The sequence below is a fragment of the Mustelus asterias genome, unplaced genomic scaffold (assembly GCF_964213995.1).
Source record: "Mustelus asterias unplaced genomic scaffold, sMusAst1.hap1.1 HAP1_SCAFFOLD_2497, whole genome shotgun sequence".
NCBI lineage: Eukaryota > Metazoa > Chordata > Chondrichthyes > Carcharhiniformes > Triakidae > Mustelus > Mustelus asterias.
The window spans coordinates 26,769-54,239 of record NW_027592442.1 but is presented as its reverse complement, the minus strand read 5'-3'; the positions used below and the strand labels follow the sequence as shown (position 1 = coordinate 54,239).

The following is a 27,471-nucleotide window of genomic DNA, read 5'->3' as shown; positions in this document are numbered from 1 at the left end:
ACATGGGGTACGATGGGTATAGAGGGATATGGGCCAAACGCGGGCACACCAGCCCACCCTTCGCTCCCGTTCTACTTACCACGTGTCTGTCCTTGGACGCCTTGGCAACCGCATCCCCTCGTTCAGTGAAGTATCTGCCAAGAGAGAGGAGGAGGTTTTGTTTACATTCATTCGTGAAACATGAGGCGTCACTGTCCGTCCCCAGCGTTTATGGCCCTTTCCTCGTTGCCCCTGGAGACGGTGGTGGGTGAAGCTGCCCCTTCTTGAACCCGCTGCGGTCCCCCTGTGGTGTGGGGAACACCCTCAGTGCCGTTAGGGAGGGAGTTCCAGGACTGGGACCCCAGCCGCAGTGAAGGAGCGGCCGATATATTCCCAAGTCGGGAGGGTGAGCGTGGTTTGGAGGGGGGGGGGGGACTTGCAGGCGGTGGTGTTCCCCATGTGTCTGCTGCCCCCCCCCCGTCCTTCTCGACGGTGACGGGTTTGGAAGGTGCTGTCGAAGGAGCCTCGGCGAGTCGCTGCGGTGTATCTTATAGACGGTACACACACACACTGCTGCCACGGTGCGTGGGTGGTGGAGGGAGCGAATGTGTGTGGATGGGGCGCCCATCAGAGCGGGGCTGCTTTGTCCTGGACGGTGTCGAGCTTCTCGAGTGTTGTCCAGGCAAGCGGACAATATTCCATCACACTCCTGACTTGTCTCCTTGTAGATGGTGGACAGTCTTTGGCGGGAGTCAGGAGGTGAGTTACTCTCCGCAGGATTCCCAGCCTCTGATTTGCACTGATAGCAAAGAAAATTCCAGCACAGTAACAGGCCCTTTGGCCCTCCAAGCCTGCACCGACCATGCTGCCCGACTGAACTAAAACCCCCTACCCTTCCGGGAAACATATCCCTCTATTCCTCTATATGGCCTACATCGCGAGGGGGATAGAATATAAAAGCAGGGATGTCTTGATGCACCTGTACAGGGCATTGGTGAGGCCGCAGCTGGAATACTGTGTGCAGGTTTTCGGTGCTGGAGGCTACAGTTGAGGAGGAATCAACTGAGCATAGAGAGCAGATCTCTGGGGGTGAGCCGAGTGAGAAAGCTCAGGTGGTTAGGGGCTGTAAAAGACTGGGCCTTGTGATTGGGGACTCCACAATTAAGGGGACAGATAGGAGGGTCGGAACTAAAGGTAGGGACTCAGGGTTGGTGTGTTGCCTACCAGGGGCTGGGGTCCGGGATGTGTCTGACAGGGTATTCAGGACTCTTAGGGGGGAGGGAGATAAACCACAAGTTATTGTACATGTGGGGACACACGACATAGGGAGGATAGGGGAAGGGGATATTAGGCAGGGATTTATGGAGTTGGGGTGGAAACTAAAGGCCAAGACTGACAGAGTGGTTATCTCTGGACTCTTGCCTGTACCACGGGATAGTTTAGAGAGGAATAGGGAGAGGGAAGGTTTGAATTCATGGCTGAGGGGATGGTGCAGGAGGGAGGGGTTCAGGTACTTAAGCAATTGGGGCTCGTACTGGGGAAGGTGTGACCTCTATGAGAAGGATGGTCTACACCTTAATCAGAAGGGGACCAATATCCTGGGGGGTAAATTTGCTAAGGCCATGCAGGGAGGTTTAAACTGATTCGGGGGGGGGGAGGGATCCTGAGTAGTGGGGCTGAAAGTGAGGGATGCATGGATGGGGACTGCAATGCACGGCATTGCAGAGGTGGGGTGGAGCAGGGTTTGAAATGTGTATACTTCAATGCCAGGAGTATTCGCAATAAAGTGGGTGAACTTGCAGCGTGGATCAGTACCTGGGACTTCGATGTTGTGGCTATTTCAGAGACATGGATAGAGCAGGGGCAGGAATGGATGCTGCAGGTCCCGGGGTTCAAATGTTTTAGTCGAAGTAGGGAAGGAGGTAGAAGAGGGGGAGGGGTAGCATTATTGGTCAGAGATTGTATCACAGTGTCAGAGAGGAGGTTTGATGAGGACTTATCTGTTGAGGTAGTATGGGCGGAGATTAGAAATAGGAGAGGAGAGGTCACCCTGTTGGGAGTCTTTTATAGACCTCCTAAAAGTTCTAGAGAGGTTGAGGAAAGGATTGCGGAGTCAATCCTGCTTAGGAGTGAAAGTAATAGGGCAATTGTTATGGGGGATTTTAACTTGACTAATATTGACTGGAATTGTTATAGCTCTAGCTCGTTAGAGGGGTCAGTTTTTGTTCAAAGCGTGCAGGAAGGTTTTTTGACTCAGTATGTAGACAGGCCAACTAGAGGTGAGGCTATATTGGATCTGGTGCTGGGAAATGAGCCAGACCAGGTGCTAGACTTGGAAGTTGGTGTGCATTTTGGTGATAGTGACCACAATTCGGTTACGTTCACCTTAGTGATGGAAAGGGATAGGCATGAACCTCGGGCCAGTGGTTTTAGCTGGGGGAAGGGTAATTATGAGGCTATTAGGAGAGAATTAGGAAACATAGGTTGGACTAGGAGATTACAGGGACTGGGAACGTCCGACATGTGGAGTTTTTTCAAGGAGCAGCTACTGCGAGTCTGTGATAGGTATGTCCCTGTCAGGCAAGGAGGAATTGGTAGGGCTAGGGAACCGTGGTGCACCAAAAAAGTTTCTTTGTTGGTTAAAAAGAAAAAGGAGGCTTATGTTCGGATGAGACGTGAGCACTCGGGTAGTGCACTAGAAAGCTTTAGATTGGCTAAGAGGGAGTTGAAGAGCGAGCTTAGAAGGGCTAAAAGGGGACATGAGAAGACTTTGGCGGATAGGGTTAAAGAGAATCCTAAGGCGTTCTATAGGTATGTCAAGAACAGAAGGTTGGTTAGGGCAAGTTTAGGGCCAGTTATAGATGGCAGAGGGAAGTTATGTGTGGAACCGGAGGAGATTGGTGAAGCATTGAACCAATATTTCTCTTCGGTGTTCACGCAAGGGGACATGAATATAGCTGAGGAGGACACTGGGTTGCAAGGGAGTAGAATAGACAGTATTACAGTTGATAAGGAGGATGTGCAGGATATTCTGGAGGGTCTGAAAATAGATAAATCCCCTGGTCCGGATGGGATTTATCCAAGGATTCTCTGGGAGGCAAGAGAAGTGATTGCAGAGCCTCTGGCTCTGATCTTCAGGTCGTCGTTGGCCTCTGGTATAGTACCAGAAGATTGGAGGTTAGCGAATGTTGTCCCATTGTTTAAGAAGGGGAACAGAGACTTCCCCGGGAATTATAGACCGGTGAGTCTCACTTCTGTTGTCGGCAAGATGTTGGAAAAAATTATAAGGGATAGGATTTATAGTTATTTGGAGAGTAATGAATTGATAGGTGATAGTCAGCATGGTTTTGTGGCAGGTAGGTCGTGCCTTACTAACCTAATTGAGTTTTTTGAGAAAGTGACCAAGGAGGTGGATGGGGGCAAGGCAGTGGACGTGGTATATATGGATTTTAGTAAGGCGTTTGATAAGGTTCACCATGGTAGGCTTCTGCAGAAAATGCAGATGTATGGGATTGGGGGTGATCTAGGAAATTGGATCAGGAATTGGCTAGCGGATAGGAAACAGAGGGTGGTGGTTGATAGTAAATATTCATCATGGAGTGCGGTTACAAGTGGTGTACCTCAGGGATCTGTTTTGGGGCCACTGCTGTTTGTAATATTTATTAATGATCTGGATGAGGGTATAGTTGGGTGGATTAGCAAATTTGCTGATGACACCAAAGTCGGTGGTGTGGTAGACAGTGAGGAAGGGTGTCGTAGTTTGCAGGAAGACTTAGACAGGTTGCAAAGTTGGGCCGAGAGGTGGCGGATGGAGTTTAATGCGGAGAAGTGTGAGGTAATTCACTTTGGTAGGAATAACAGATGTGTTGAGTATAGGGCTAACGGGAGGACTTTGAATAGTGTGGAGGAGCAGAGGGATCTAGGTGTATGTGTGCATAGATCCCTGAAAGTTGGGAATCAAGTAGATAAGGTTGTTAAGAAGGCATATGGTGTCTTGGCGTTTATTGGTAGGGGGATTGAATTTAGGAGTCGTAGCGTTATGTTGCAACTGTACACAACTCTGGTGCGGCCGCACTTGGAGTACTGTGTGCAGTTCTGGTCCCCACATTACAGGAAGGATGTGGAGGCTTTGGAGAGGGTGCAGAGGAGGTTTACCAGGATGTTGCCTGGTATGGAGGGGAGATCCTATGAGGAGAGGCTGAGGGATTTGGGATTGTTTTCGCTGGAAAGGCGGCGGCTAAGAGGGGATCTTATTGAAACATATAAGATGATTAGAGGTTTAGATAGGGTGGATAGTGATAGCCTTTTTCCTCTGATGGAGAAATCCAGCACGAGGGGGCATGGCTTTAAATTGAGGGGGGGTAGTTATAGAACCGATTTCAGGGGTAGGTTCTTTACCCAGAGGGTGGTGAGGGATTGGAATGCCCTGCCAGCATCAGTAGTAAATGCGCCTAGTTTGGGGGCGTTTAAGAGATCCGTAGATAGGTTCATGGACGAAAAGAAATTGGTTTAGGTTGGAGGGTCACAGTTTTTTTTTTAACTGGTCGGTGCAACATCGTGGGCCGAAGGGCCTGTTCTGCGCTGTAATGTTCTATGTTCTATGTTCTATGTTCTATGTATTGGTCCCCTTATATGAGGAAGGATATATTGGCATTGGAGGGAGTGCAGAGAAGGTTCACCAGGTCGATACCGGAGATGAGGGGTTTGGATTATGAGGAGAGGCTGAGGAGATTGGGTTTGTACTCGTTGGAGTTTAGAAGGATGAGGGGGGATCTTATGGAGACTTATAAGATAATGCGGGGGCTGGATAGGGTGGAGGCGGAGAGATTCTTTCCACTTAGTAAGGAAGTTAAAACTAGAGGACACAGCCTCAAAATAAAGGGGGGTCGGTTTAAGACAGAGTTGAGGAGGAACTTCTTCTCCCAGAGGGTGGTGAATCTCTGGAATTCTCTGCCCACTGAAGTGGTGGAGGCTACCTCGCTGAATATGTTTAAAGCGCGGATGGATGGATTCCTGATCGGTAAGGGAATTAAGGGTTATGGGGATCAGGCGGGTAAGTGGTACTGATCCACGTCAGATCAGCCATGATCTTATTGAATGGCGGGGCAGGCTCGAGGGGCTAGATGGCCTACTCCTGCTCCTATTTCTTATGTTCTTATTCCCATCCTGTTCATGTATTTGTCAAGATGCCCTTAAAAGTCATGACCGTATCTGCTTCCACTCCATCCCCCGGCAGCGAGTTCCAGGCACCCACCACCCTCTGTGTAAAAATCTGCCTCGTACATCTCCTTTAAACCTTGCCCCTCGCACCTTAAACCTGTGCCCCCTAGTAATTGACTCTTCCACCCTGGGGAAAAAGCTTCTGACTATCCACTCTGTCCATGCCTCTCATAATCTTGTAGACTTCAATCAGGTCTCCCCTCAACCTCCGTCGTTCCAGTGAGAACAAACCAAGTTTCTCCAGCCTCTACTCATAGCTAATGCCCTCCATACCAGGCAACATCCTGGTAAATCTTTTTCAAATAAACCTGTTGGACTTTAACCTGGTGTTGTGAGACTTCTTACTGTGCTTACCCCAGTCCAACGCCGGCATCTCCACATCCAATAATTTTGTAGACCTCTGTCAGGTTTCCTCTCAGCCTTTGTTTTTTTAGTGAAAATAATCCTAGTTTATTCAACCTCTCCTCATAGCCAACACTGAGGCCAATAGGCATAACTATAGGGTTCGTGGTGGGAGATATAGGAAGGATATCAGAGGTAGGTTCTTTACGCAGAGAGTGGTTGGGGTGTGGAATGGACTGCCTGCAGTGATAGTGGAGTCAGACACTTTGTGGAGTTTTTGAGGAAGTGACAAAAACGGTTGATGAAGGAAGGGCCGTGGATGTCGTCTATATGGATTTCAGTCAGGCATTTGACAAAGTCCCACATGGCAGGTTGGTTAAGAAGGTTAAGGCTCATGGGATACAAGGAGAAGTGGCTAGATGGGTGGAGAACTGGCTTGGCCATAGGAGACAGAGGGTAGTGGTCGAAGGGTCTTTTTCCGGCTGGAGGTCTGTGACCAGTGGTGTTCCGCAGGGCTCTGTACTGGGACCTCTGCTATTTGTGATATATATAAATGATTTGGAAGAAGGTGTAACTGGTGTAATCAGCAAGTTTGCGGATGACACGAAGATGGCTGGACTTGCGGATAGTGAAGAGCATTGTCGGGCAATACAGCAGGATATAGGTAGGCTGGAAAATTGGGCGGAGAGGTGGCAGATGGAGTTTAATCCCCCATGCAAGACTTCTTGAGAAAGTGAGAGGGCATGGGATCCAAGGGGCTGTTGCCTTGTGGATCCAGAACTGGCTTGCCTGCAGAAGGCAGAGAGTGGCTGTGGAGGGGTCTTTCTCTGCATGGAGGTCAGTGACCAGTGGAGTGCCCCAGGGATCTGTTCTGGGACCCTTGCTGTTTGTCATTTTCATAAATGACCTGGATGAGGAAGTGGAGGGATGGGTTGGTAAGTTTGCTGACGACACCAAGGTAGGTGGTGTTGTGGATAGTTTGGAGGGATGTCAGAAGTTGCAGCGAGACATAGATAGAATGCAAGACTGGGCGGAGAAGTGGCAGATGGACTTCAACCCGGATAAGTGTGTGGTGATCCATTTTGGCAGATCCAATGGGATGAAGCAGCAGTATAATATGAAGGGTACCATTCTTAGCAGTGTAGAGGATCAGAAGGACCTTGGGGTCCGGGTCCATAGGACTCTTAAATCGGCCTCGCAGGTGGAGGATGCGGTCAAGAAGGCGTACGGCGTACTGGCCTTCATTAATCGAGGGATTGAGTTTAGGAGTCGGGAGATAATGCTGCAGCTTTATAGGACCCTGGTTAGACCCCACTTGGAGTACTGCGCGCAGTTCTGGTCACCTCATTACAGGAAAGATGTTGAAGCCATTGAAAGGGTGCAGAGGAGATTTACAAGGATGTTGCCTGGATTGGGGGGCATGCCTTATGAGGATAGGTTGAGGGAGCTTGGTCTCTTCTCCCTGGAGAGACGAAGGATGAGAGGTGACCTGATAGAGGTTTACAAGATGTTGAGAGGTCTGGATAGGGTAGACTCTCAGAGGCTATTTCCAAGGGCTGAAATGGTTGCTACGAGAGGACACAGGTTTAAGGTGCTGGGGGGTAGGTACAGAGGAGATGTCAGGGGTAAGTTTTTCACTCAGAGGGTGGTGGGTGAGTGGAATCGGCTGACGTCGGTGGTGGTGGAGGCAAACTCGTCGGGGTCTTTTAAGAGACTTCTGGATGAGTACATGGGATTTAATGGGATTGAGGGCTATAGATAGGCCTAGAGGTGGGGATGTGATCGGCGCAACTTGTGGGCCGAAGGGCCTGTTTGTGCTGTGGCTTTCTATGTTCTATGTTCTATAAATGCGAAGTGATGCATTTTGGAAGAAATAATGTAGGGAGGAGTTATACAATAAATGGCAGAGTCATCAGGAGTATAGAAACACAGAGGGACCGAGGTGTGCAAGTCCACAAATCCTTGAAGGTGGCAACACAGGTGGAGAAGGTGGTGAAGAAGGCATATGGTATGCTTGCCTTTATAGGACGGGGTATAGAGTATAAAAGCTGGAGTCTGATGATGCAGCTGTATAGAACGCTGGTTAGGCCACATTTGGAGTACTGCGTCCAGTTCTGGTCGCCGCACTACCAGAAGGACGTGGAGGCATTAGAGAGAGTGCAGAGAAGGTTTACCAGGATGTTGCCTGGTATGGAGGGTCTTAGCTATGAGGAGAGATTGGGTAGACTGGGGTTGTTCTCCTTGGAAAGACGGAGAATGAGGGGAGATCTAATAGAGGCGTACAAGATTATGAAGGGTATAGATAGGGTGAACAGTGGGAGGCTTTTTCCCAGGTCGGAGGTGACGATCACGAGGGGTCACGGGCTCAAGGTGAGAGGGGCGAGGTATAACTCAGACATCAGAGGGACGTTTTTTACACAGAGGGTGGTGGGGGCCTGGAATGCGCTGCCAAGTAGGGTGGTGGAGGCAGGCACGCTGACATCGTTTAAGACTTACCTGGATGGTCACATGAGCAGCCTGGGAATGGAGGGATACAAACGATTGGTCCAGTTGGACCAAGGAGCGGCACAGGCTTGGAGGGCCGAAGGGCCTGTTTCCTGTGCTGTACTGTTCTTTGTTCTTTGTTCTTCTTTGTTCTTTAGGAACATTTAAGCGGTTATTGGATAGGCACATGGAGCACACCAGGATGATAGGGAGTGGGATAGCTTGATCTTGGTTTCAGATAAAGCTCGGCACAACATCGTGGGCTGAAGGGCCTGTTCTGTGCTGTACTGTTCTATAACACCCCAAAGACCAGGCAACATCCTGGTGAACCTTCTCTGCACTCTCTCCAAAGCTTCCACGTCCTTCTGGTAGTGCGGTGACCAGAACTGTACGCAATGCTCCAAATGCCCTAACGAAGGTTTTATATAGCTGCAACATAATTTCCCAACTCATGTATCAATGCCCCGGCTGATGAAGGCAAGCATGCCATAGGCCTTCTTAATCACCTTGGCCCCCTGTGTTGCCACTTCTAGGGAACTGTGGACCTACACGCCCAGATCCCTCTGTATGTTAGTGTTCCTCAGGGTTCTGCCACTTACAGCATAATTCACACCTCAATCCGACCCTCCAAAATGCATCACCTCGCATTTGTCCGGATTGAACTCCATCTGCCATCTCTCCGCCCAAGTCTCCAGTAATTTTAATATGCCCTGTTTGTGAACCCACCTCTCCACTCACCTGATGAAGGGGCGGCGCTCCGAAAGCTCGGGCTACCAAGTAAACCTGTTGGGCTTCAACCTGGTGTCGTGAGACTTCTCTCTTTGAGAGGTCAGAGAGGAGAGGGGGTTATATGATCACTCACTGGACATCCTGCTATGAAAGGACTGGGGAGGGTTGTGATAGGCAGTGGAGAGAGGTGGGTGTGTGTGTGTGTGTGTGTGTGTGCATTGAGGTGACTGGGCAGAAGAGGGAACAGAGACACAAGGAGAAACTTTTCCACACGGCACGTAGTTGCAATCGCAGCCTTTGAGTGTGTAGTGGACAGGCGGATTCTCAAACCCCCCAGTCTGTGAGACTGTAGCGACAGGTGGAATGTGAATTCTCTCAGTTCCCACAGGTGACCTACTTGGTGATGCTGGTCTGAAAACCCTCCACTTTGGTCTTTACAGCTGCCGTTCTCTCAAGAATCTTTTCCTGAGGGCGAGAAACGTTTAACATCCGTCAGTGCGTTCTCCTCACAGCAGACGGTGGAACTTAAATTCAATTCATAAAATCTGGAACACATGGCACTAATCCCAGTAATGATGACCGTTAGAAAAAACCCATCTGGTTCATTAACGTCCCCCCTTAAGGGGAAGCGGAAATTATCCTTCTTCGGTCTGGCCTGTGTGTGACTCCAGATCGCACTACACGCACGCACAGACAGACACGCGCGCACACACCCCCCCCCGCCTCCCCTCCCCCCCCACCCTCCCTCACTCACTCACACAGAGCAGTGTGGTTGATATTTAACTACCAGCTCTCTCTGAAATGGCCCACACTCGAGGGGGTGCAATTAGGTACGGGTAACAAATGCTGAACCCTGCTCGCAACGCCTCACATCCCCAGGGAAACTACGTTTCCAAAAGTGACAGGGGAGAAAGAGAGGAGGCAGTGACCTAGTGATATTATCGCTAGACTATTAATCCAGAAACTCAGCGAATCTTCTGGGGGACCCGGGTTCGAATCCCGCCACGGCAGACGGTGGAATTTAAATTCAATAAAAAATATCTGGAATTAGGAATCGACTGAGGACCCATTGTCGATTGTGGGGGAAAACCCCATCTGGTTCACTAATGCCCCCTTCAGGGAAGGAAATCTGCCGCCCTTACCCCGGTCTGGCCTACCTGTGACTCCAGAGCAACACACAGCGATGTGGGTGACTCTCCACTGCCCTCCAAGGGGCAACTAGGGATGGGCAATAAATGCTGGACCCGGCCAGCGACGACCCCATGTCCCAGGAATGAATAAAGAAAAGTATCCTGGGGTGATGACTCCTGAGGAAGAGGGTGGGAGGCTACGATCTCTGTGGATCTCCTCAAGATGGACAGTGAAGAAGGTTATCGAGGATTGCAACGGGATCTTGATCAATTGGGCCAGTGGGCTGACGAATGGCAGATGGAGTTTAATTTAGACAAACGCGAGGTGATGCATTTTGGTCGATCGAACCAGGGCAGGACTTACTCAGTTAATGGTAGGGCGTTGGGGAGAGTTACAGAACAAGGAGATCTAGGGGTACATGTTCATAGCTCCTTGAAAGTGGAGTCACAGGTGGACAGAGTGGTGAAGAAGGCATTCGGCACGCTTGGTTTCATCGGTCAGAACATTGAATACAGGAGTTGGGACGTCTTGTTGAAGTTGTACAAGACATTGGTAAGGCCACACTTGGAATGCTGTGTCCAGTTCTGGTCACCCTATTATAGAAAGGATATTATTAAACTAGAAAGACTGCTGAAAAGATTGACTAGGATACTACCGGGACTTAATGGATTGAGTTATAAGGAGAGGCTGGATAGACTGGGACGTTTTTCTCTGGAGTGCAGGAGGCTGAGGGGTGATCTTATAGAGGTCTATAAAATAATGAGGGCACAGATCAGCTAGATAGTCAATATCTTTTCCCAAAGGTAGGGGAGTCTAAAACTAGATGGCACAGGTTTAAGGTGAGAGGGGAGAGATACAAAAGGGTCCAGGGGGGCAATTTTTTCACACAGAGGGTGGTGAGTGTCTGGAACGAGCTGCCAGAGGCAGTAGTAGAGGCGGGTACAATTTTGTCTTTTAAAAAGCATTTAGACAGTTACATGGGTACGGTGGGTATAGAGGGATATGGGCCAAATGCGGGCAATTGGGATTAGCTTAGGGGTTTAAAAAAAAAGGGCAGCATGGACAAGTTGGGCCGAAGGGCCTGTTTCCATGCTGTAAACCGCTATGACTTTAAGATCCTACGCTTCAGTCTCTCCAACCTTGGCGCTGCCCCGGGGACAAACCCGAACTGTGCACTCCCTCCCCGTCCAGCCCCACATCCTCACCTGAATGGCGACCCCAAAATCATTGCCGTCTTCAATTTTCGGAACCATGTATTGGATCCAAGTGGTCAACTGGGAAGACAATGAAAGGACGAGCGATTAGCGGAGAAAACGATTTCCACTCACCTGTCTCTGCGATAGAGAGAGAGCTCGATGCTGTCTCTGGGGGCAGTGTAGAGGGAGCTCTGTATTGTACCTGTCTCTGGGGGCAGTGTAGAGGGAGCTCTGTATTGTACCTGTCTCTGGGGGCAGTGTAGAGGGAGCTCTGTATTGTACCTGTCTCTGAGGGGCAGTGTAGAGGGAGCTCTGTATTGTACCTGTCTCACGGGGCAGTGTAGAGGGAGCTCTGTATTGTACCTGTCTCTGGGGGCAGTGTAGGGGGAGCTCTGTATTGTACCTGTCTCTGGGGGGCAGTGTAGAGGGAGCTCTGTATTGTACCTGTCTCTGGGGGGCAGTGTAGAGGGAGCTCTGTATTGTACGTGTCTCTGGGGGCAGTGTAGAGGGAGCTCTGTATTGTACGTGTCTCTGGGGGCAGTGTAGAGGGAGCTCTGTATTGTACCAGTCTCTGGGGGCAGTGTAGAGGGAGCTCTGTATTGTACCTGTCTCTGGGGGCAGTGTAGAGGGAGCTCTGTATTGTACCTGCCTCTGGGGGCATTATAGAGGGAGCTCTGTATTGTACCTGCCTCTGGGGGCATTATAGAGGGAGCTCTGTATTGTACCTGTCTCTGGGGGCAGTGTAGAGGGAGCTCTGTATTGTACCTGCCTCTGGGGGCATTATAGAGGGAGCTCTGTATTGTACCTGTCTCTGGGGGCAGTGTAGAGGGAGCTCTGTATTGTACCTGTCTCTGGGGGCAGTGTAGAGGGAGCTCTGTATTGTACCTGTCTCTGGGGGCAGTGTAGAGGGAGCTCTGTATTGTACCTGTCTCTGCGGGCAGTGTAGGGGGAGCTCTGTATTGTACCTGTCTCTGGGGGCAGTGTAGGGGGAGCTCTGTATTGTACCTGTCTCTGGGGGGCAGTGTAGAGGGAGCTCTGTATTGTACCTGTCTCTGGGGGGCAGTGTAGAGGGAGCTCTGTATTGTACCTGTCTCTGGGGGCAGTGTAGAGGGAGCTCTGTATTGTACCAGTCTCTGGGGGCAGTGTCGAGGGAGCTCTGTATTGTACCTGCCTCTGGGGGCATTATAGAGGGAGCTCTGTATTGGACCTGTCTCTGGGGGCAGTGTAGAGGGAGCTCTGTATTGTACCTGCCTCTGGGGGCATTATAGAGGGAGCTCTGTATTGTACCTGCCTCTGGGGGGCAGTGTAGAGGGAGCTCTGTATTGTACCTGTCTCTGGGGGCAGTGTAGAGGGAGCTCTGTATTGTACCTGTCTCTGGGGGGCAGTGTAGAGGGAGCTCTGTATTGTACCTGTCTCTGGGGGCAGTGTAGAGGGAGCTCTGTGTTGTACCTGTCTCTGGGGGCAGTGTAGAGGGAGCTCTGTGATGTACCTGTCTCTGGGGGGCAGTGTAGAGGGAGCTCTGTATTGTACCTGTCTCTGGGGGCAGTGTAGGGGGAGGTCTGTGTTGTACCTGTCTCTGGGGGCAGTGTAGAGGGAGCTCTGTATTGTACCTGTCTCTGGGGGCAGTGTAGAGGGAGCTCTGTATTGTACCTGTCTCTGGGGGCAGTGTAGAGGGAGCTCTGTATTGTACCTGTCTCTGGGGGCAGTGTAGAGGGAGCTCTGTGTTGTACCTGTCTCTGGGGGCAGTGTAGAGGGAGCTCTGTATTGTACCAGTCTCTGGGGGCAGTGTAGAGGGAGCTCTGTATTGTACGTGTCTCTGGGGGCAGTGTAGAGGGAGCTCTGTATTGTACCAGTCTCTGGGGGCAGTGTACAGGGAGCTCTGTATTGTACCTGTCTCTGGGGGCAGTGTAGAGGGAGCTCTGTATTGTACCTGCCTCTGGGGGCATTATAGAGGGAGCTCTGTATTGTACCTGCCTCTGGGGGCATTATAGAGGGAGCTCTGTATTGTACCTGTCTCTGGGGGCAGTGTAGAGGGAGCTCTGTATTGTACCTGCCTCTGGGGGCATTATAGAGGGAGCTCTGTATTGTACCTGTCTCTGGGGGCAGTGTAGAGGGAGCTCTGTATTGTACCTGTCTCTGGGGGCAGTGTAGAGGGAGCTCTGTATTGTACCTGTCTCTGGGGGCAGTGTAGAGGGAGCTCTGTATTGTACCTGTCTCTGCGGGCAGTGTAGGGGGAGCTCTGTATTGTACCTGTCTCTGGGGGGCAGTGTAGAGGGAGCTCTGTATTGTACCTGTCTCTGGGGGGCAGTGTAGAGGGAGCTCTGTATTGTACCTGTCTCTGGGGGCAGTGTAGAGGGAGCTCTGTATTGTACCAGTCTCTGGGGGCAGTGTCGAGGGAGCTCTGTATTGTACCTGCCTCTGGGGGCATTATAGAGGGAGCTCTGTATTGGACCTGTCTCTGGGGGCAGTGTAGAGGGAGCTCTGTATTGTACCTGCCTCTGGGGGCATTATAGAGGGAGCTCTGTATTGTACCTGCCTCTGGGGGGCAGTGTAGAGGGAGCTCTGTATTGTACCTGTCTCTGGGGGCAGTGTAGAGGGAGCTCTGTATTGTACCTGTCTCTGGGGGGCAGTGTAGAGGGAGCTCTGTATTGTACCTGTCTCTGGGGGCAGTGTAGAGGGAGCTCTGTGTTGTATCTGTCTCTGGGGGCAGTGTAGAGGGAGCTCTGTGATGTACCTGTCTCTGGGGGGCAGTGTAGAGGGAGCTCTGTATTGTACCTGTCTCTGGGGGCAGTGTAGGGGGAGGTCTGTGTTGTACCTGTCTCTGGGGGCAGTGTAGAGGGAGCTCTGTATTGTACCTGTCTCTGGGGGCAGTGTAGAGGGAGCTCTGTATTGTACCTGTCTCTGGGGGCAGTGTAGAGGGAGCTCTGTATTGTACCTGTCTCTGGGGGCAGTGTAGAGGGAGCTCTGTGTTGTACCTGTCTCTGGGGGCAGTGTAGAGGGAGCTCTGTATTGTACCTGTCTCTGGGGGCAGTGTAGAGGGAGCTCTGTGTTGTACCTGTCTCTGGGGGGCAGTGTAGAGGGAGCTCTGTATTGTACCTGTCTCTGGGGGGCAGTGTAGAGGGAGCTCTGTATTGTACCTGTCTCTGGGTGCAGTGTAGAGGGAGCTCTGTATTGTACCTGTCTCTGGGGGGCAGTGTAGAGGGAGCTCTGTATTGTACCTGTCTCTGGGGGCAGTGTAGAGGGAGCTCTGTATTGTACCTGTCTCTGGGGGGCAGTGTAGGGGGAGCTCTGTATTGTACCTGTCTCTGGGGGGCAGTGTAGGGGGAGCTCTGTATTGTACCTGTCTCTGGGGGCAGTGTAGAGGGAGCTCTGTGTTGTACCTGTCTCACGGGGCAGTGTAGGGGGAGCTCTGTATTGTACCTGTCTCTGGGGGGCAGTGTAGAGGGAGCTCTGTGTTGCACCTGTCTCTGAGGGGCAGTGTAGAGGGAGCTCTGTATTGTACCTGTCTCTGGGGGGCAGTGTAGAGGGAGCTCTGTATTGTACCTGTCTCTGGGGACAGTGTAGAGGGAGCTCTGTATTGTACCTGTCTCTGGGGGCAGTGTAGAGGGAGCTCTGTATTGTACCTGTCTCTGGGGGCAGTGTAGAGGGAGCTCTGTATTGTACCTGTCTCTGGGGGGCAGTGTAGAGGGAGCTCTGTATTGTACCTGTCTCCGGGGGGCAGTGTAGGGGGAGCTCTGTATTGTACCTGTCTCTGGGGGCAGTGTAGAGGGAGCTCTGTATTGTACCTGTCTCTGGGGGGCAGTGCAGAGGGAGCTCTGTATTGTACCTGTCTCTGGGGGCAGTGTAGAGGGAGCTCTGTGTTGTACCTGTCTCACGGGGCAGTGTAGGGGGAGCTTTGTATTGTACCTGTCTCTGGGGGCAGTGTAGAGGGAGCTCTGTATTGTACCTGTCTCTGGGGGCAGTGTAGAGGGAGCTCTGTATTGTACCTGTCTCTGGCGGCAGTGTAGAGGGAGCTCTGTATTGTACCTGTCTCTGGGGGCAGTGTAGAGGGAGATCTGTATTGTACCTGTCTCTGGGGGCAGTGTAGAGGGAGCTCTGTATTGTACCTGTCTCTGGGGGCAGTGTAGAGGGAGCTCTGTATTGTACCTGTCTCTGGGGGCAGTGTAGAGGGAGATCTGTATTGTACCTGTCTCTGGGGCCAGTGTAAAGGGAGCTCTGTATTGTACCTGTCTCTGGGGGCAGTGTAGAGGGAGCTCTGTATTGTACCTGTCTCTGGGGGGCAGTGTAGAGGGAGCTCTGTATTGTACCTGTCTCTGGGGGCAGTGTAGAGGGAGCTCTGTATTGTACCTGTCTCACGGCGCAGTGTAGAGGGAGCTCTGTATTGTACCTGTCTCTGGGGGCATTATAGAGGGAGCTCTGTATTGTGCCTGTCTCTGGGGGTCAGTGTAGAGGGAGCTCTGTATTGTACCTGCCTCTGGGGGCATTATAGAGGGAGCTCTGTATTGTACCTGTCTCACGGCGCAGTGTAGTGGGAGCTCTGTATTGTACCTGTCTCTGGGGGCAGTGTAGAGGGAGCTCTGTATTGTACCAGTCTCTGGGGGCAGTGTACAGGGAGCTCTGTATTGTACCTGTCTCTGGGGGCAGTGTAGAGGGAGCTCTGTATTGTACCTGCCTCTGGGGGCATTATAGAGGGAGCTCTGTATTGTACCTGCCTCTGGGGGCATTATAGAGGGAGCTCTGTATTGTACCTGTCTCTGGGGGCAGTGTAGAGGGAGCTCTGTATTGTACCTGCCTCTGGGGGCATTATAGAGGGAGCTCTGTATTGTACCTGTCTCTGGGGGCAGTGTAGAGGGAGCTCTGTATTGTACCTGTCTCTGGGGGCAGTGTAGAGGGAGCTCTGTATTGTACCTGTCTCTGGGGGCAGTGTAGAGGGAGCTCTGTATTGTACCTGTCTCTGCGGGCAGTGTAGGGGGAGCTCTGTATTGTACCTGTCTCTGGGGGCAGTGTAGGGGGAGCTCTGTATTGTACCTGTCTCTGGGGGGCAGTGTAGAGGGAGCTCTGTATTGTACCTGTCTCTGGGGGGCAGTGTAGAGGGAGCTCTGTATTGTACCTGTCTCTGGGGGCAGTGTAGAGGGAGCTCTGTATTGTACCAGTCTCTGGGGGCAGTGTCGAGGGAGCTCTGTATTGTACCTGCCTCTGGGGGCATTATAGAGGGAGCTCTGTATTGGACCTGTCTCTGGGGGCAGTGTAGAGGGAGCTCTGTATTGTACCTGCCTCTGGGGGCATTATAGAGGGAGCTCTGTATTGTACCTGCCTCTGGGGGGCAGTGTAGAGGGAGCTCTGTATTGTACCTGTCTCTGGGGGCAGTGTAGAGGGAGCTCTGTATTGTACCTGTCTCTGGGGGGCAGTGTAGAGGGAGCTCTGTATTGTACCTGTCTCTGGGGGCAGTGTAGAGGGAGCTCTGTGTTGTATCTGTCTCTGGGGGCAGTGTAGAGGGAGCTCTGTGATGTACCTGTCTCTGGGGGGCAGTGTAGAGGGAGCTCTGTATTGTACCTGTCTCTGGGGGCAGTGTAGGGGGAGGTCTGTGTTGTACCTGTCTCTGGGGGCAGTGTAGAGGGAGCTCTGTATTGTACCTGTCTCTGGGGGCAGTGTAGAGGGAGCTCTGTATTGTACCTGTCTCTGGGGGCAGTGTAGAGGGAGCTCTGTATTGTACCTGTCTCTGGGGGCAGTGTAGAGGGAGCTCTGTGTTGTACCTGTCTCTGGGGGCAGTGTAGAGGGAGCTCTGTATTGTACCTGTCTCTGGGGGCAGTGTAGAGGGAGCTCTGTGTTGTACCTGTCTCTGGGGGGCAGTGTAGAGGGAGCTCTGTATTGTACCTGTCTCTGGGGGGCAGTGTAGAGGGAGCTCTGTATTGTACCTGTCTCTGGGTGCAGTGTAGAGGGAGCTCTGTATTGTACCTGTCTCTGGGGGGCAGTGTAGAGGGAGCTCTGTATTGTACCTGTCTCTGGGGGCAGTGTAGAGGGAGCTCTGTATTGTACCTGTCTCTGGGGGGCAGTGTAGGGGGAGCTCTGTATTGTACCTGTCTCTGGGGGGCAGTGTAGGGGGAGCTCTGTATTGTACCTGTCTCTGGGGGCAGTGTAGAGGGAGCTCTGTGTTGTACCTGTCTCACGGGGCAGTGTAGGGGGAGCTCTGTATTGTACCTGTCTCTGGGGGGCAGTGTAGAGGGAGCTCTGTGTTGCACCTGTCTCTGAGGGGCAGTGTAGAGGGAGCTCTGTATTGTACCTGTCTCTGGGGGGCAGTGTAGAGGGAGCTCTGTATTGTACCTGTCTCTGGGGACAGTGTAGAGGGAGCTCTGTATTGTACCTGTCTCTGGGGGCAGTGTAGAGGGAGCTCTGTATTGTACCTGTCTCTGGGGGCAGTGTAGAGGGAGCTCTGTATTGTACCTGTCTCTGGGGGGCAGTGTAGAGGGAGCTCTGTATTGTACCTGTCTCCGGGGGGCAGTGTAGGGGGAGCTCTGTATTGTACCTGTCTCTGGGGGCAGTGTAGAGGGAGCTCTGTATTGTACCTGTCTCTGGGGGGCAGTGCAGAGGGAGCTCTGTATTGTACCTGTCTCTGGGGGCAGTGTAGAGGGAGCTCTGTGTTGTACCTGTCTCTGGCGGCAGTGTAGAGGGAGCTCTGTATTGTACCTGTCTCTGGGGGCAGTGTAGAGGGAGATCTGTATTGTACCTGTCTCTGGGGGCAGTGTAGAGGGAGCTCTGTATTGTACCTGTCTCTGGGGGCAGTGTAGAGGGAGCTCTGTATTGTACCTGTCTCTGGGGGCAGTGTAGAGGGAGATCTGTATTGTACCTGTCTCTGGGGCCAGTGTAAAGGGAGCTCTGTATTGTACCTGTCTCTGGGGGCAGTGTAGAGGGAGCTCTGTATTGTACCTGTCTCTGGGGGGCAGTGTAGAGGGAGCTCTGTATTGTACCTGTCTCTGGGGGCAGTGTAGAGGGAGCTCTGTATTGTACCTGTCTCACGGCGCAGTGTAGAGGGAGCTCTGTATTGTACCTGTCTCTGGGGGCATTATAGAGGGAGCTCTGTATTGTGCCTGTCTCTGGGGGTCAGTGTAGAGGGAGCTCTGTATTGTACCTGCCTCTGGGGGCATTATAGAGGGAGCTCTGTATTGTACCTGTCTCACGGCGCAGTGTAGTGGGAGCTCTGTATTGTACCTGTCTCTGGGGGCAGTGTAGAGGGAGCTCTGTATTGTACCTGTCTCTGGGGGCAGTGTAGAGGGAGCTCTGTATTGTACCTGTCTCTGGGGGCATTATAGAGGGAGCTCTGTATTGTACCTGTCTCTGGGGGCAGTGTAGAGGGAGCTCTGTATTGTACCTGTCTCTGGGGGCAGTGTAGAGGGAGCTCTGTATTGTACCTGTCTCTGGGGGCAGTGTAGAGGGAGCTCTGTGTTGTACCTGTCTCTGGGGGCAGTGTAGAGGGAGCTCTGTATTGTACCTGTCTCTGGGGGCAGTGTAGAGCGAGCTCTGTATTGTACCTGTCTCTGGGGGCAGTGTAGAGGGAGATCTGTATTGTACCTGTCTCTGGGGGCAGTGTAGAGGGTGCTCTGTATTGTACCTGTCTCTGGGGGGCAGTGTAGAGGGAGCTCTGTATTGTACCTGTCTCTGGGGGCAGTGGAGAGGGAGCTCTGTATTGTACCTGTCTCTGGGGGGCAGTGTAGAGGGAGCTCTGTATTGTACCTGCCTCTGGGGGCATTATAGAGGGAGCTCTGTATTGTACCTGTCTCTGGGGGCAGTGTACAGGGAGATCTGTATTGTACCTGTCTCTGGGGGGCAGTGTAGAGGGAGCTCTGTATTGTACCTGCCTCTGGGGGCAGTGAAGAGGGAGATCTGTATTGTACCTGTCTCTGAGGGGCAGTGTAGAGGGAGCTCTGTATTGTACCTGTCTCTGGGGGGCAGTGTAGAGGGAGCTCTGTATTGTACCTGCCTCTGGGGGCATGAGAGAGGGAGCTCTGTATTGTACCTGTCTCTGGCGGCAGTGTAGAGGGAGATCTGTATTGTACCTGTCTCTGGGGCCAGTGCAAAGGGAGCTCTGTATTGTACCTGTCTCTGGGGGCAGTGTAGAGGGAGCTCTGTATTGTACCTGTCTCTGGGGGGCAGTGTAGAGGGAGCTCTGTATTGTACCTGTCTCTGGGGGCAGTGTAGAGGGAGCTCTGTATTGTACCTGTCTCTGGGGGCAGTGGAGAGGGAGCTCTGTATTGTACCTGTCTCTGGGGGGCAGTGTAGAGGGAGCTCTGTATTGTACGTGTCTCTGGGGGGCAGTGTAGAGGGAGCTCTGTATTGTACCTGTCTCTGGGGGCAGTGTAGAGGGAGCTCTGTATTGTACCTGTCTCTGGGGGGCAGTGTAGAGGGAGCTCTGTATTGTACCTGTCTCTGGGGGGCAGTGTAGAGGGAGCTCTGTATTGTACCTGTCTCTGGGGGCAGTGTAGAGGGAGCTCTGTATTGTACCTGTCTCTGGGGGCAGTGTAGAGGGAGCTCTGTATTGTACCTGTCTCTGGGGGGCAGTGTAGAGGGTGCTCTGTATTGTACCTGTCTCTGGGGGGCAGTGTAGAGGGAGCTCTGTATTGTACCTGTCTCTGGGGGCAGTGTAGAGGGAGCTCTGTATTGTACCTGCCTCTGGGGGCAGTGTAGAGGGAGCTCTGTATTGTACCTGTCTCTGGGGGCAGCGTAGAGGGAGCTCTGTATTGTACGTGTCTCTGGGGGGCAGTGTAGAGGGAGCTCTGTATTGTACCTGTCTCTGGGGGCAGTGTAGAGGGAGTTCCGTATTGTACCTGTCTCTGAGGGGCAGTGTAGAGGGAGCTCTGTATTGTACCTGTCTCTGGGGGCAGTGTAAAGGGAGCTGTGTATTGTACCTGTCTCTGAGGGGCAGTGTAGAGGGAGCTCTGTATTGTACCTGTCTCTGGGGGGCAGTGTCGAGGGAGCTCTGTATTGTACCAGTCTCTGGGGGCAGTGTAGAGGGAGCTCTGTATTGTACCCGTCTCTGAGGGGCAGTGTAGAGGGAGCTCTGTATTGTACCTGTCTCTGGGGGCAGTGTAGAGGGAGCTCTGTATTGTACCTGTCTCTGGGGGCAGTGTAGAGGGAGCTCTGTGTTGTACCAGTCTCCGGGGGCAGTGTAGAGGGTGCTCTGTATTGTACCTGTCTCTGGGGGCAGTGTAGAGTGAGCTCTGTATTGTACCTGTCTCTGGGGCAGTGTAGAGGGAGCTCTGTATTGTACCTGTCTCTGGGGGCAGTGTAGAGGGAGCTCTGTATTGTACCTGTCTCTGGGGGGCAGTGTAGAGGGAGCTCTGTATTGTACCTGTCTCTGGAGGCAGTGTAGAGGGTGCTCTGTATTGTACCTGTCTCACGGGGCAGTGTAGAGGGAGCTCTGTATTGTACCTGTCTCTGGGGGCAGTGTAGAGGGAGCTCTGTATTGTACCTGTCTCTGGGGGCAGTGTAAAGGGAGCTCTGTATTGTACCTGTCTCTGGGGGGCAGTGTAGAGGGAGCTCTGTGTTGTACCTGTCTCTGGGGGCAGTGTAGAGGGAGCTCTGTATTGTACCTGTCTCTGGGGGGCAGTGTAGAGGGAGCTCTGTATTGTACCTGTCTCTGGGGGCAGTGTAGAGGGAGCTCTGTATTGTACCTGTCTCTGGGGGCAGTGTAGAGGGAGCTCTGTATTGTACCTGTCTCTGGGGGCAGTGTAGAGGGAGCTCTGTATTGTACCTGTCTCTGGGGGGCAGTGTAGAGGGAGCTCTGTATTGTACCTGTCTCTGGGGGCAGTGTAGAGGGAGCTCTGTATTGTACCTGTCTCTGGGGGCAGTGTAGAGGGAGCTCTGTATTGTACCTGTCTCTGGGGGCAGTGTAGAGGGAGCTCTGTATTGTACCTGTCTCTGGGGGGCAGTGTAGAGGGAGCTCTGTATTGTACCTGTCTCTGGGGGCAGTGTAGAGGGAGCTCTGTATTGTACCTGTCTCTGGGGGCAGTGTAGAGGGAGCTCTGTATTGTACCTGTCTCTGGGGGGCAGTGTAGAGGGAGCTCTGTATTGTACCTGTCTCTGGGGGCAGTGTAGAGGGAGCTCAGTATTGTACCTGTCTCACGGGGCAGTGTAGAGGGAGCTCTGTATTGTACCTGTCTCTGGGGGCAGTGTTGAGGGAGCTCTGTATTGTACCTGTCTCTGGGGGCAGTGTAGAGGGAGCTCTGTGTTGTACCTGTCTCTGGGGGCAGTGTAGAGGGAGCTCTGTATTGTACCTGTCTCTGGGGGCAGTGTAGAGGGAGCTCTGTATTGTACCTGTCTCTGGGGGCAGTGTAGAGGGAGCTCTGTATTGTACGTGTCTCTGGGGGCAGTGTAGAGGGAGCTCTGTATTGTACCTGTCTCTGGGGGCAGTGTAGAGGGAGCTCTGTATTGTACCTGTCTCTGGGGCAGTGTAGAGGGAGCTCTGTATTGTACCTGTCTCTGGGGGCAGTGTAGAGGGAGCTCTGTATTGTACCTGTCTCTGGGGGCAGTGTAGAGGGAGCTCTGTATTGTACCTGTCTCACGGGGCAGTGTAGGGGGAGCTCTGTATTGTACCTGTCTCTGGGGGCAGTGTAGAGGGAGCTCTGTATTGTACCTGTCTCTGGGGGCAGTGCAGAGGGAGCTCTGTATTGTACCTGTCTCTGGGGGGCAGTGTAGAGGGAGCTCTGTATTGTACCTGTCTCTGGGGGCAGTGTCGAGGGAGCTCTGTATTGTACCTGTCTCTGGGGGGCAGTGTAGAGGGAGCTCTGTATTGTACCTGTCTCTGGGGGCAGTGTAGAGGGAGCTCAGTATTGTACCTGTCTCACGGGGCAGTGTAGAGGGAGCTCTGTATTGTACCTGTCTCTGGGGGCAGTGTTGAGGGAGCTCTGTATTGTACCTGTCTCTGGGGGGCAGTGTAGAGGGAGCTCTGTATTGTACCTGTCTCTGGGGGGCAGTGTAGAGGGAGCTCTGTGTTGTACCTGTCTCTGGGGGCAGTGTAGAGGGAGCTCTGTATTGTACCTGTCTCTGGGGGCAGTGTAGAGGGAGCTCTGTATTGTACCTGTCTCTGGGGGCAGTGTAGAGGGAGCTCTGTATTGTACCTGTCTCTGGGGGGCAGTGTAGAGGGAGCTCTGTATTGTACCTGTCTCTGGGGGCAGTGTAGAGGGAGCTCTGTGTTGTACCTGTCTCTGGGGGCATTATAGAGGGAGCTCTGTGTTGTACCTGTCTCTGGGGGCAGTGTAGAGGGAGCTCTGTATTGTACCTGTCTCTGGGGGCAGTGTAGAGGGAGCTCTGTATTGTACCTGTCTCTGGGGGCAGTGTAGAGGGAGCTCTGTATTGTACCTGTCTCACGGGGCAGTGTAGAGGGAGCTCTGTATTGTACCTGTCTCTGGGGGGCAGTGTAGAGGGAGCTCTGTATTGTACCTGTCTCTGGGGGCAGTGTAGAGGGAGCTCTGTATTGTACCTGTCTCTGGGGGCAGTGTAGAGGGAGCTCTGTATTGTACCTGTCTCTGGGGGGCAGTGTAGAGGGAGCTCTGTATTGTACCTGTCTCTGGGGGCAGTGTAGAGGGAGCTCAGTATTGTACCTGTCTCACGGGGCAGTGTAGAGGGAGCTCTGTATTGTACCTGTCTCTGGGGGCAGTGTTGAGGGAGCTCTGTATTGTACCTGTCTCTGGGGGGCAGTGTAGAGGGAGCTCTGTGTTGTACCTGTCTCTGGGGGCAGTGTAGAGGGAGCTCTGTATTGTACCTGTCTCTGGGGGCAGTGTAGAGGGAGCTCTGTATTGTACCTGTCTCTGGGGGCAGTGTAGAGGGAGCTCTGTATTGTACGTGTCTCTGGGGGCAGTGTAGAGGGAGCTCTGTATTGTACCTGTCTCTGGGGGCAGTGTAGAGGGAGCTCTGTATTGTACCTGTCTCTGGGGCAGTGTAGAGGGAGCTCTGTATTGTACCTGTCTCTGGGGGCAGTGTAGAGGGAGCTCTGTATTGTACCTGTCTCTGGGGGCAGTGTAGAGGGAGCTCTGTATTGTACCTGTCTCACGGGGCAGTGTAGGGGGAGCTCTGTATTGTACCTGTCTCTGGGGGCAGTGTAGAGGGAGCTCTGTATTGTACCTGTCTCTGGGGGCAGTGCAGAGGGAGCTCTGTATTGTACCTGTCTCTGGGGGCAGTGTAGAGGGAGCTCTGTATTGTACCTGTCTCTGGGGGCAGTGTAGAGGGAGCTCTGTATTGTACCTGTCTCACGGGGCAGTGTAGGGGGAGCTCTGTATTGTACCTGTCTCTGGGGGCAGTGTAGAGGGAGCTCTGTATTGTACCTGTCTCTGGGGGCAGTGCAGAGGGAGCTCTGTATTGTACCTGTCTCTGGGGGGCAGTGTAGAGGGAGCTCTGTATTGTACCTGTCTCTGGGGGCAGTGTCGAGGGAGCTCTGTATTGTACCTGTCTCTGGGGGGCAGTGTAGAGGGAGCTCTGTATTGTACCTGTCTCTGGGGGCAGTGTAGAGGGAGCTCAGTATTGTACCTGTCTCACGGGGCAGTGTAGAGGGAGCTCTGTATTGTACCTGTCTCTGGGGGCAGTGTTGAGGGAGCTCTGTATTGTACCTGTCTCTGGGGGGCAGTGTAGAGGGAGCTCTGTATTGTACCTGTCTCTGGGGGGCAGTGTAGAGGGAGCTCTGTGTTGTACCTGTCTCTGGGGGCAGTGTAGAGGGAGCTCTGTATTGTACCTGTCTCTGGGGGCAGTGTAGAGGGAGCTCTGTATTGTACCTGTCTCTGGGGGCAGTGTAGAGGGAGCTCTGTATTGTACCTGTCTCTGGGGGGCAGTGTAGAGGGAGCTCTGTATTGTACCTGTCTCTGGGGGCAGTGTAGAGGGAGCTCTGTGTTGTACCTGTCTCTGGGGGCATTATAGAGGGAGCTCTGTGTTGTACCTGTCTCTGGGGGCAGTGTAGAGGGAGCTCTGTATTGTACCTGTCTCTGGGGGCAGTGTAGAGGGAGCTCTGTATTGTACCTGTCTCTGGGGGCAGTGTAGAGGGAGCTCTGTATTGTACCTGTCTCACGGGGCAGTGTAGAGGGAGCTCTGTATTGTCCCTGTCTCTGGGGGGCAGTGTAGAGGGAGCTCTGTGTTGTACCTGTCTCTGGGGGCAGTGTAGGGGGAGCTCTGTATTGTACCTGTCTCTGGGGGGCAGTGTAGGGGGAGCTCTGTATTGTACCTGACTCTGGGGCAGTGTAGAGGGAGCTCTGTGTTGTACCTGTCTCTGGGGGCAGTGTAGAGGGAGCTCTGTATTGTACCTGTCTCTGGGGGGGCAGTGTAGAGGGAGCTCTGTGTTGTACCTGTCTCTGGGGGCAGTGTAGAGGGAGCTCTGTATTGTACCTGTCTCTGGGGGCAGTGTAGAGGGAGCTCTGTATTGTACGTGTCTCTGGGGGCAGTGTAGAGGGAGCTCTGTATTGTACCTGTCTCTGGGGGCAGTGTAGAGGGAGCTCTGTATTGTACCTGTCTCTGGGGGCAGTGTAGAGGGAGCTCTGTATTGTACCTGTCTCTGGGGGCAGTGTAGAGGGAGCTCTGTATTGTACCTGTCTCTGGGGGGCAGTGTAGAGGGAGCTCTGTATTGTACCTGTCTCTGGGGGCAGTGTAGAGGGAGCTCTGTGTTGTACCTGTCTCTGGGGGCATTATAGAGGGAGCTCTGTGTTGTACCTGTCTCTGGGGGCAGTGTAGAGGGAGCTCTGTATTGTACCTGTCTCTGGGGGCAGTGTAGAGGGAGCTCTGTATTGTACCTGTCTCTGGGGGCAGTGTAGAGGGAGCTCTGTATTGTACCTGTCTCACGGGGCAGTGTAGAGGGAGCTCTGTATTGTACCTGTCTCTGGGGGGCAGTGTAGAGGGAGCTCTGTATTGTACCTGTCTCTGGGGGCAGTGTAGAGGGAGCTCTGTATTGTACCTGTCTCTGGGGGCAGTGTAGAGGGAGCTCTGTATTGTACCTGTCTCTGGGGGGCAGTGTAGAGGGAGCTCTGTATTGTACCTGTCTCTGGGGGCAGTGTAGAGGGAGCTCAGTATTGTACCTGTCTCACGGGGCAGTGTAGAGGGAGCTCTGTATTGTACCTGTCTCTGGGGGCAGTGTTGAGGGAGCTCTGTATTGTACCTGTCTCTGGGGGGCAGTGTAGAGGGAGCTCTGTGTTGTACCTGTCTCTGGGGGCAGTGTAGAGGGAGCTCTGTATTGTACCTGTCTCTGGGGGCAGTGTAGAGGGAGCTCTGTATTGTACCTGTCTCTGGGGGCAGTGTAGAGGGAGCTCTGTATTGTACGTGTCTCTGGGGGCAGTGTAGAGGGAGCTCTGTATTGTACCTGTCTCTGGGGGCAGTGTAGAGGGAGCTCTGTATTGTACCTGTCTCTGGGGCAGTGTAGAGGGAGCTCTGTATTGTACCTGTCTCTGGGGGCAGTGTAGAGGGAGCTCTGTATTGTACCTGTCTCTGGGGGCAGTGTAGAGGGAGCTCTGTATTGTACCTGTCTCACGGGGCAGTGTAGGGGGAGCTCTGTATTGTACCTGTCTCTGGGGGCAGTGTAGAGGGAGCTCTGTATTGTACCTGTCTCTGGGGGCAGTGCAGAGGGAGCTCTGTATTGTACCTGTCTCTGGGGGCAGTGTAGAGGGAGCTCTGTATTGTACCTGTCTCTGGGGGCAGTGTAGAGGGAGCTCTGTATTGTACCTGTCTCACGGGGCAGTGTAGGGGGAGCTCTGTATTGTACCTGTCTCTGGGGGCAGTGTAGAGGGAGCTCTGTATTGTACCTGTCTCTGGGGGCAGTGCAGAGGGAGCTCTGTATTGTACCTGTCTCTGGGGGGCAGTGTAGAGGGAGCTCTGTATTGTACCTGTCTCTGGGGGCAGTGTCGAGGGAGCTCTGTATTGTACCTGTCTCTGGGGGGCAGTGTAGAGGGAGCTCTGTATTGTACCTGTCTCTGGGGGCAGTGTAGAGGGAGCTCAGTATTGTACCTGTCTCACGGGGCAGTGTAGAGGGAGCTCTGTATTGTACCTGTCTCTGGGGGCAGTGTTGAGGGAGCTCTGTATTGTACCTGTCTCTGGGGGGCAGTGTAGAGGGAGCTCTGTATTGTACCTGTCTCTGGGGGGCAGTGTAGAGGGAGCTCTGTGTTGTACCTGTCTCTGGGGGCAGTGTAGAGGGAGCTCTGTATTGTACCTGTCTCTGGGGGCAGTGTAGAGGGAGCTCTGTATTGTACCTGTCTCTGGGGGCAGTGTAGAGGGAGCTCTGTATTGTACCTGTCTCTGGGGGGCAGTGTAGAGGGAGCTCTGTATTGTACCTGTCTCTGGGGGCAGTGTAGAGGGAGCTCTGTGTTGTACCTGTCTCTGGGGGCATTATAGAGGGAGCTCTGTGTTGTACCTGTCTCTGGGGGCAGTGTAGAGGGAGCTCTGTATTGTACCTGTCTCTGGGGGCAGTGTAGAGGGAGCTCTGTATTGTACCTGTCTCTGGGGGCAGTGTAGAGGGAGCTCTGTATTGTACCTGTCTCACGGGGCAGTGTAGAGGGAGCTCTGTATTGTCCCTGTCTCTGGGGGGCAGTGTAGAGGGAGCTCTGTGTTGTACCTGTCTCTGGGGGCAGTGTAGGGGGAGCTCTGTATTGTACCTGTCTCTGGGGGGCAGTGTAGGGGGAGCTCTGTATTGTACCTGACTCTGGGGCAGTGTAGAGGGAGCTCTGTGTTGTACCTGTCTCTGGGGGCAGTGTAGAGGGAGCTCTGTATTGTACCTGTCTCTGGGGGGGCAGTGTAGAGGGAGCTCTGTGTTGTACCTGTCTCTGGGGGCAGTGTAGAGGGAGCTCTGTATTGTACCTGTCTCTGGGGGCAGTGTAGAGGGAGCTCTGTATTGTACGTGTCTCTGGGGGCAGTGTAGAGGGAGCTCTGTATTGTACCTGTCTCTGGGGGCAGTGTAGAGGGAGCTCTGTATTGTACCTGTCTCTGGGGGCAGTGTAGAGGGAGCTCTGTATTGTACCTGTCTCTGGGGGCAGTGTAGAGGGAGCTCTGTATTGTACCTGTCTCTGGGGGGCAGTGTAGAGGGAGCTCTGTATTGTACCTGTCTCTGGGGGCAGTGTAGAGGGAGCTCTGTATTGTACCTGTCTCTGGGGGCAGTGTTGAGGGAGCTCTCTATTGTACCTGTCTCTGGGGGCAGTGGAGAGGGAGCTCTGTATTGTACCTGTCTCTGGGGGCAGTGTAGAGGGAGCTCTGTATTGTACCTGTCGCTGGGGGCAGTGTAGAGGGAGCTCTGTATAGAACATAGAACATAGAACATTACAGCGCAGAACAGGCCCTTCGGCCCACGATGTTGCACCGACCAGTTAAAAAAAAACTGTGACCCTCCAACCTAAACCAATTTCTTTTCGTCCATGAACCTATCTACGGATCTCTTAAA

General features: G+C 53.1%; 1 protein-coding gene across 1 annotated transcript in view; it reads right to left on the bottom strand.

Moving 5' to 3' along the window:
* Positions 1 to 79: 79 nt before the first annotated feature.
* Positions 80 to 27,471, bottom strand: part of psme2 (proteasome activator subunit 2) — a gene marked incomplete at its 3' end in the record, with an annotated part of 52,141 nt that continues 24,749 nt past the window's right edge. The window contains exons 5-7 of the mRNA XM_078207602.1: positions 11,091 to 11,159; positions 9,152 to 9,219; positions 80 to 134 (exon numbers count right to left, since the gene is read on the bottom strand). Coding sequence (XP_078063728.1) covers positions 80 to 134; positions 9,152 to 9,219; positions 11,091 to 11,159 — 192 coding nt within the window. The remainder of the gene's footprint in view (positions 135 to 9,151; positions 9,220 to 11,090; positions 11,160 to 27,471) is intronic.